This window comes from Leopardus geoffroyi, chromosome C2, assembly GCF_018350155.1.
Source record: "Leopardus geoffroyi isolate Oge1 chromosome C2, O.geoffroyi_Oge1_pat1.0, whole genome shotgun sequence".
In the NCBI taxonomy this organism is placed as follows: Eukaryota; Metazoa; Chordata; class Mammalia; order Carnivora; family Felidae; genus Leopardus; species Leopardus geoffroyi.
The window spans coordinates 27,859,371-27,869,379 of record NC_059333.1 but is presented as its reverse complement, the minus strand read 5'-3'; the positions used below and the strand labels follow the sequence as shown (position 1 = coordinate 27,869,379).

Genomic DNA, 10,009 nt, shown 5'->3' with positions numbered 1-10,009 from the left:
CCCTGCTCATGCTCTATGTCTCTCTCTCAAATATAAAATAAAACATTTTTAAAAATGTGAAGGCAGTTATCATTAAGGGGATTATCATTATTAAGGACTTTGCAGAAATTGACGTTTTTCCCGTTACCCAAAATGCTTGATTCACCTTCAAGGCTGTTACTACAAAGCTGCAGCCAACTCCGAAGGGTCCATTTGCGTGAACTACATTGAACTCTGGCACCAAGGCCTTGACTGAGGCTGGAGCCCACAGTTCATATCACATTCACAGAGCCAGAGTGCCCAATTCCCCATGTCACAGTGTATTAAAATGACAACAGAGTCAGTATCTCTTGCTTCAAAAAGAAAAAAAGAAGAAGAAAGTCCTCCATTAGCACGTTAGTTCTCACCACCCTAAACTAAGAGAAATTTTCAGTAAAAGAAGCATAGTTCACACTGGAGAACTTAAATCATACTGTATTTTTAAAAACAAATTTTATACAAATCATGTGATGACAGCTTTCAGAGGAGACTGTTTTTGACCCTGTCCCTGAATTTACAGCTGAGAGAACACGGCAACCCAGAAAACCAGGAGTGGAGGTTGACCCTGCGGGAGAAAGGGGTTCATCATGGCAGATGACCTGAAGCGATTCCTGTATAAAAAATTACCAAGTGTTGAAGGGCTCCATGCTACTGTTGTGTCAGATAGAGATGGGGTGCTAGTTATTACAGTGGCCAATGATAATGCTCCAGAGCATGCTTTGAGGCCTGGTTTCTTCTCTACTTTTGCCCTGGCAACAGACCAAGGAAGCAAACTTGGACTTTCAAAAAATAAAAGTATCATCTGTTACTATAACGCCTACCAGGTGGTTCAATTCAATCGTTTACCTTTGGTGGTGAGTTTCACGACCAGCAGCAATGCCAATACAGGATTCATTGTCAGCCTAGCAAAGGAACTCGCTCCATTATTTGACGATCTGAGACAAGTTGTGGTAGCTTCTTTTTTTTTTTTTTTTTTTTCAACGTTTATTCATTTTTGGGACAGAGAGAGACAGAGCATGAACGGGGGAGGGGCAGAGAGAGAGGGAGACACAGAATCGGAAACAGGCTCCAGGCTCTGAGCCATCAGCCCAGAGCCCGACGCGGGGCTCGAACTCACGGACCGCGAGATCGTGACCTGGCTGAAGTCGGACGCCCAACCGACTGCGCCACCCAGGAGCCCCAAGTTGTGGTAGCTTCTTAATCTGGCAGTGGTTTTGATGTTCACCTTATTTTCATTATAACAGACACAATATCAATTCAGCAATCTTTAGACACAACAATACTCGTATCCATATACTCAAGAAAGGGCCCCTTTCCCACCTTCCACTAAAGAAAGAGCCTATAGATACAATTTACGGACAGATTGTTATCTTTTCTTGTGTAGGGACTTTCCTTAATTTAGTGAGATCAGGGGTACCACAGAAATGGTTCAGTACATCACAGCTCCCATGGAGTTAGTGCAGTCACCAGATATGCATGAGATTCCATTCAGTGGGTCAGAATCAAAATCGTACTTTGATCCACTTGAGCCATTAAGTGCTCCCTATAATATAATATGCCCAGGTCTACAGAATGAAGCAGACCTTTTTTATTGTGAATAATAATGAGGACGTATTTTCTTTATATTGTTTTATTTCTTTGTATTGAGAGTGACAAAGATAAACTGACTTAGTAAAAGTAATAAAATCAGTACAATCACTAAAAAAAATTTACAAATTAAAAAATAAAAACAAATTTTAACTACTAAAAAAATGGTTTTAAAACTACCTTTCTGTTTTTTGGCATTTAGTACCTGGCAAATAATAGCACCCAAATGTATACAATGGAGGCTTAGGGAAGAACGGCTCTAATCGAGAGTTTAGTTTTAGACAATCTGTGGGTCAGGTACTTGTAGATATCCACCTGGAGTTGTTGAGTAGGCAAACATTAATTTTTTATGGCATGAAAGCCATGGAACTAAATGACATTACCTAGGAAATATATATATATATATATATATATATATATATATATATATATACAAAGAAGTTTTCTGGGGCAGACCAACTTAGAGATTATCAAGGCAGAACCAGATCTTACAAAAGAGACTGGTAAAGAGTGGCCAATGAGACAGATGACAACCAAGAACAAGAAGAGTCCTTGACATGGAGTAAAGAAAGTATTTCAAGAAAGAAAGGCTAATCATTTGTGTCAAAAGCTACAAAACCATTTGTGTAAGCCAAAAGGTGCTTATAGGTACAACAATATCCCAACTGAGAATTGACTTGGATTTGGCTGCATAGAGGTCATTGGTGATCTTTAACAATCAGTTCTTGAGGAAGGAAAGAGACAGAAACAGTTTGGAGTAGATTCAAGGGAGTGTGGGAAAACAGGAAGGCAAGAGAATTAGTATAGACGATTGTTTTTAACAGAATATGATATGCTGCAAAGGGAAGCAGGGAAATGGAAAATGGAGCTGAAGGAGATGTAGCATCAAGTTGAGTTTGTTGTCCTTTGTTGTTGTTGTTGTTGTTGTTAAATGGAAGAGAGAGGGGGGGATTGCAAACATTAAGTCTTTCAGCAGATGAGAAGTGATGAGAGTCAGTACCCCAGAGGAGGAATTGACTTCAAGACAAAGTACTACCCTTTGTGTTTAACCATAGGAGGTAATATAAGATATAGGATTACAGGTGCAGATTGGCAGGTTGGTATTTTTCTATGAAATAAGAAACAAGACCATCCATTAAGAATGAGGAGGAGGGAGGGGCGTCTGGGTGGCTCAGTCTATTAAGCCACCGACTTCAGCTCAGGTCATGATCTCTCCGTCGGGCTCTGTGCTGACAGCTTGGAGCCTGGAGCCTGCTTCAGATTCTGTGTCTCCCTCTCTCTCTGCCCTCCCACACTCATGCTTTGTCTCTCTGTCAAAAATTAGTAAACATTAAAAAAAAAATTTTTTTAAAGAATGAGGTGGAGGAGGGAGAGGAGTTAAGATGGCTGAGAAGTAGGGGGACTGGGCTTTCCCTCGCCCTCAAACACAGCTATAATGAGGTCAGATCACTTGGAACACCCAGGAAATCAATCTACGGAGTGGCAGAAGGATCACCACAGGGGGAGAGAGACAGTTTGGTCAATTTGAGGCGCGTGTATGAGAATTGGGGGAAATAAAACGACATAGGCATGGAAGGGAGGGAACCCCTTCTGTGGAGAGACAAAAGGGAAAGACAGAGAGACTGGGGAATGAATTGTGGTATTGACAAGATTAAAAAAACTCTCGGGACCATGGACTGGGGACGGAGAAATATGGAGAGTGTCAGTTTCTATTTTGCAAACAGCTTCAGGAGCTGAAGATTGGAGTTTTCAAAAGCAAAAGTGCCTCACTGTCTCTGGACGGGAGCTGCCAATGTGTGCATGTGCCTGTGGGGTAGGGAACCAGCCCCGGGGCAGTAGCAATCTCAAGGGTGCACTGGGAGAAAACAGTCCACTTCCTCGAGTGCTGTGGGAAAAGGGTCCATTGTCTCCTAAGGACAAAAGAACCTGCAGGTGCCAGCCAAAGGCATTTTATCTGCAGGACTGAATGGCGCTACCCCAGAACAGGGTCCACGTGGTGCAGGGGCCTGGAAGACTTCAGGTTTTGAATCCCAGCCGAGCACCTGGGAGACACAGGAGACTGTGGATCGGGACAAGCGGCCGCCCTCGCTACTCTATGAGGGCTGCCTGAACAGTGTGGTTTAAGACACGCAGTCCAGGGAGGAGAGACTGGGGTGTCGCCATTTTTCTCCCCAACAAGAACAGCAATGTGAAGCTTCAGGGAACAGCACAGTAACCTCACACGAACAGCCTTCAATAAGTATAAAAATATTGAGATCATACCATGTATATTTTCAGATCACAACACTATGAAACTTGAAATCAACCACAGAAAAAAATTTGGAAAGCTCCCAAATACATGGAGGTTAAAGAACATCCTACTAAAGAATGAATGGGTCAACCAGGAAATTAAAGAAGAAATTACAAAAATATATAGAAGCAAGTGAAAATGAAAACACAACATTCCAAACACTCTGGGATGCAGCAAAGGCAGTCCTAAGAGGAAAATAAATTGCAGCTCAGGCCTATCTCACGAAGCAAGAAAGGCCCAAATACACAAACTAACCTTACACCTAAGGGATCTGGAAAGGCAGCAGCAAAGAAAGCCCAAAGCCACCGGAAGAGAAATAATAAAGACTAGAGCAGAAATAAACAATATAGAATCCAAGAAAGAAAGAAAGAAAGAAAACAGTAGAACAAATCAATGAATATAAGACTGTTTTTTTTGAAAGATAAATGAAATTGATAAACCCCTAGCCGGACTTCTCAAAAAGAAAAGAGAGAGAACCCAAATAGATAAAATCATGAATGCAAGAAGAGAGATCACAACCAACACCACAGAAATACAAACAATTATTAGAGAATACTATGAAAAATTATATGCCAACAAAATGGGCAATCTGCAAGAAATGGACACATTCCTACCAAAACTCAGTGGGAAAAAATAGAAAATTTGAACTGACCTATAATGAAGTGAAGAAAATGAATCGGTTATCAAAATCTCCCAACAAATACGAGTCCTGAGCCAGATGGCTTCCCAGGGGAATTCTACCAGACATTTAAAGCAGAGTTGATACCTATTCTTCTCAAATTGTTCCAAAAAATAGAAACAGAAGAAAAATTTCCAGACTCATTCTATGAAGCCAGCATTATCTAGATTCCAAAACCAGGCAAAAACCTCACTAAAAAGACCTCACTACAAAGGAGACAGACAGACCAATTTCCCTGATGAACATGGATGCAAAAATTCTCAACAGGATAGTAGCAAATCAAATATAAACATATATTAAAAGAATTATTCACCATGACCAAGTGGGATTAATTCCTGGGCTGCAGAGTGGGTTCAATATTTGCAAATCAATCAATGTGATACATCACATTAACAGAAGAAAGGATAAGAACCAGATGATCCTGTCAATAGATGCAGAAAAAGCATTTGACATGTACAGCATCCTTTCTTAATAAAAACCCTCAAGGGGCGCCTGGATGGCTTAGTCAGTTAAGCGTCCGACTTCGGCTCAGGTCACAATCTAGTGGTCCGTGAGTTCAAGCCCCGCATTGGGCTCTGGGCTGATGGCTCAGAGCCTGGAGCCTGCTTCCAATTCTGTGTCTCCCTCTCTCTCTGCCCCTCCCCCATTCATGCTCTGTCTCTCTCTGTCTCAAAAATAAATAAACGTTAAATTTTTTTTAAATAAAAACTCTCAAGAAAGACAGGATAGAAGGAACATATCTTAACATAATAAAAGTCATGTATGAAAGGCCCACAGTTAATATTATCTTCAATGGGGAAAAACTGAGAGCTTTCCCCCTGAGGTCAGGAACACAACAGAGATGTTCACTCTCACCGCTGTTGTTCAACATAGTGTTGGAAGTACTTGCCTCAGCAATCAGACAACAAAATGAAATAAAAGACATTCAAATTAACAAAAAAGAAGTCAAACTTTCATTCGTCACAGATGACATGATCCTGTACATGGAGAACCTGAAAGACTCCACCCAAAAACTGCTACAGGAATTCAGCAAAGTCACAGGATATAAAATCAGTGTACAGAAATAGGTCACATTTTTATACACCAATAATGAAGCAACAGAAAGAGATATCAGGGGATTGATCCTGTTTACAATTGCAACAAAAACCATAAAATACCTAGGAATAAACCTAACCAAATAGGTAAAAAATCTGTATGCTGAAAGCTATAGAAATCTTATGAAAGAAATTGAAGAAGACACAAAAAAATAGAAAAACATCCCATGCTCATGGATTGGAAAAACAAATATTGTTAAAATGTTGATACTACCCAAAGCAATCTACATATTCAATACAATCCTAATCAAAATAGCACCAACATTCTTCACAGAGCTAGAACAAATAATCCTAATGTTTGTATGGAATTACAAAAGACCCCAAATAGCCAAAGTAATGTTGAAAAAGAAAACCAAAGTTGGAGGCATCACAATCCCAGACTTTAGCCTGTATTAGAAAGCTGTAATCATCAAGACGATATGGTATTTGCACAAAAACAGACACCTAGACCAATGGAATAGAATACAGAACTCAGAAATGGACCCACAAATGTATGGCCAACTAATCTCCAACAAAGCAGGAAAAAGTATCAAATGGAAAAAAGACAGTCTCTTCAGCAAATGGTGTTGGGAAAACTGGACAGCAACATGCAGAAGAATGAAACTGGAACACTTTCCTACACCATACACAAAAATACATTCAAAATGGATGAAAGCCCTAAATGAGACAGGAAACCACCAAAATCCTACAGGACAAAACAGGCAGCAACCTCTTTGACCTTGGCCACAGCAACTTCTCACTTGACATGTCTCCGAAGGCAAGGGACATAAAAGCAAAAATGAACTATTGGGACCTTATCAAGATAAAAAGCTTCTGCACACCAAAGGGAACAATCAACAAAACTAAAAGGCAACCAATGAAATGGGAGAAAATATTTGCAAATGACACATTGGATAAAAGGTTAGTATCTAAAGTCTGTAAAGAACTCACCAGACTCCACACCCAAAAAGTAAATAATCCAGTGAAGAAATGGGCAGAAGACATGAATAGACACTTTTCAAAGAAGACATCCAGATGGCAAACTGACACATGAAAAGATTCTCAACATCGCTTATCATCAGGGAAATACAAGTCAAAACCACACTGAGATAACACCTCACAGCAGTCAGAGTGGCTAAAGTTAACAACCCAGGGAATGACAGATGTTGACAAGGATATGGAGAAAAGAGAACCCTCTTACATGGTTAGTGGGAATGCAAACTGGTGCAGCCACTCTGGAAAACAGTGTGGAGGTTTCTCAAAAAATTAAAAAGAAAACTTCCCTACAATCCAGTAATTGTACTACTAGGAATTTATCCAAAGGATACAGGAGTGCTGATTCAAAAGGGCACATGCACCCCAATGTTTATAGCAGTGCTATCAACAATAGCTAAATTATGGAAAGAGCCCAAATGTCTATCAACTGATGAATGGATTAAGAAGATGTGGTATATATATATATATATATATACACACACACACACATACATGCACACACAGACACAGACACACACACACACACACACACACACACATATATATATACACACAGACACATGTGTGTGTATATATATATATATATATACACGTGTGTGTGTATGTATATATACAATGGAATACTACTCGGTGATGTAAAAGAATGAAAATCTTGCCATTTGCAACAACGTGGGTGGAACTACAGGGTATTATGGCTAAGAGAAATAAGTCAGAGAAAGACAGATACATGATTTCACTCATATGTGGAATTTGAGAAACTTAACAGATAATCATAGGGGAAGGGTAGAAGAAATAAGATAAAAATAGAGATGGAGGCAAACCATAAGAGACTCTTAAATACAGAGAACAAACTGAGGGCTGATGGGGGCAGGAGTGGAGGAATGGGTTAAATGTGTGGTGGGCATTGAGGAGGGCACTTGTGGGGATGAGCACTGCGTTTTATGTGTAAGTGATGAATCACTGGAATCTACTTCTGAAGCCAAAACTGCACTGTATGTCAGCTAACTTGAGAATAAATAATTAAAAAAATAAAATTAAAAGGGAAATAAAAAAATAAGGTAAAAGAAGAGAAGAGAAGAGAAGAGAAGAGAAGAGAAGAGAAGAGAAGAAAAAAAGAAAGAAGAGAAGAAAAGAAAAGAAATGGGATAAGGTGTTGAAGGCTTTTGTAGAGAGGAGAATGTGTGAAATAGCTTTGGGAGATGGAGAGATTAAGCTGACTCAAAGAAATCTCACAACCTCTGTCTAGGGGATTCTCAGACTGATAAAATAGTTTGGGGCCTTTCTGCAGAGTTCTGTTTCATTGGAAGAAGTGAGAAATCCCAGTTAGTCTCCATTCTTCATGAACTGTATCCAAAAGTTCTAAGCTCCAAAATTTGCTGTCTTCATTGTCCTACAAAATTTCAGGGTTGTAGTTTGCTTTGGCTAAGAATACAACACCATTTAATGTATTTCTATTTAAGCCTATACTTACAGAGCAATTCAAGAAACCACAAAGGTGAGTCATACAGAGAGAGGCACTCTGCTTCCCAGGACTGGCTGATTGAAACCACAGTGCCCCATCTCTGACCCACAATTGGCCTGGCATATAACACAAAATAACATATTATAAAATAGAGCCACTCCAATGAGAACATCTTCCTTATAATATACCAATATGATTAGTTGAACATGGAGAATGTTGATAGTTTGTTAAGATATCTGTCAGCCGCCACCACCACACACACACACACACACACACACACACACACACACAAAGACAAAAATAAAACTTTATTTGTAATGTCAGAGAGAAAAATATCTTTTTCCCTCTACCTTTCTAGGTTCTTGGGTGGATCTCTATAACAAAAGACAGGCTAACAACAGAAAAGCATAGACATTTATTTAATGTAAGTTTGATGTGACAAAGGAGCCTTCATGAGAAAGTGAAGATCCAAAGAAGCAGTTAATCTTGACTGTTTTTATGCTGGTTTTGATGAGCAGTGACAAGTTGTGGGAAAATGTGATAGGACAAAAAGGGTATGAGCTAAGTATAGTAAGCTGGGAGAAAGTTAGCAAGACCCACTCACTCACATTCAGAGATAAAGATACTTTTCTTCTGGGGCGGGGGGCAGGCACCTCTCACATGAGGGTCTTACGACCTGCTTCAGGGAAAACAGGGAGAATCCTTCCAGCAAATGCTCTTTCTCACATTCTTTCAGCTTAAAATATTCAATCTGCCAAAGTACGATATTTTGGGGTAGTATGTTCCGAACCCTGTCAGTAACAATATGTTCCCTCTATTCCAGAGAAGCTTCACTAATGAAAATAACTCTGAGATTGTGACACAAAATGTAATTTAAAAATATTTTAGGTTAAGAAACCAGAACAAATAGTTTCATAAATATAAGGTGATATGCAAACTCAAAGTTTCAGATGTGATTTATGTAAAAAAAATACACTAATGCCTGAAATAAACTGACAAAAAATTGGGAATAAGTATTACTCAATTAATACGGAAGTATTCATAATGTAGTCTCTGAGGAAGATTTCATGAAATGGCAGATTAGGATTGCTATATTTATCAACTGAGAAGTGATTGTTTTATAAACTAAACAAAAACAATTTTCACTATCAACAATAAAAATTGGCAAAAATTAAAGCATTAATTTCAACTAATAAGCACTGTAAGCTTTTTAATTTTTATTTATTTTTTTTTAATTTGTTTTGAGAGAGTGAGAGCACAAGCAAGGGAGGGGCAGAGATAGAGAGAGATGGAGAGGATTTCAAGCAGGCTCCACACTGTCAGCGTGGAGCCAGACTTTCAAACTGGGAGATCATGACCTGAGCCAAGATCAAGAGTCGGATGTTTAACTGAATGAGCCACCCAGGTGTCCCTACACTGACAGGTTTTTTTTTTTTTTTTTTTTTTTTTTTTAGCTTTTGGGGCACCTGGCTCAGTCAGTTGAACGTCCAACTTCAGCTCAAGTCATGATTTTGCGGTTTGTGAGTTCGAGCCCCATGTCGGGCTCTGTGCTGACAGCTCGGAGCCTGGAGCCTGCTTCGGATTCTGTGTCTCCCTCTCTTTCTGCCCTTGCCCCACTCAGTCTCTGTCTCTCTCTCAAAGATACACAGTAAAAATTTTTTTAAGTTTTCTTTAGGTTTTCAAATATGGTTAAATGGCAAGATATTTAGTTCCAATGGAAAACTTAAAATCTTAAATTGCATTTGCCTATAAGTTTAGAAATATACAATTAGAAATAACTTAGGCTTCTGGTTTCAGCTCTGACACATAAAAAACTTGGAAGTTGTCACTGCTGTTCTTACAACATGAGAAAACTGGACAAATTGAACATCCATGAGTATCCTGGAGCTCTGCAGAGAACTGAG

At 39.3% G+C, this 10,009-nt stretch overlaps 1 protein-coding gene across 1 annotated transcript; it reads left to right on the top strand.

Annotated features, from left to right (window-relative positions):
* Positions 1 to 500: 500 nt before the first annotated feature.
* Positions 501 to 3,729, top strand: LOC123610306 (ragulator complex protein LAMTOR3-like). Its single transcript, XM_045500966.1, has 2 exons — positions 501 to 971; positions 3,538 to 3,729. The coding sequence occupies exons 1-2, from the start codon at positions 606 to 608 to the stop codon at positions 3,727 to 3,729; spliced, it is 558 nt and encodes a 185-aa protein (XP_045356922.1). The 5' UTR covers positions 501 to 605.
* The last annotated feature ends 6,280 nt before the right edge of the window (positions 3,730 to 10,009 follow it).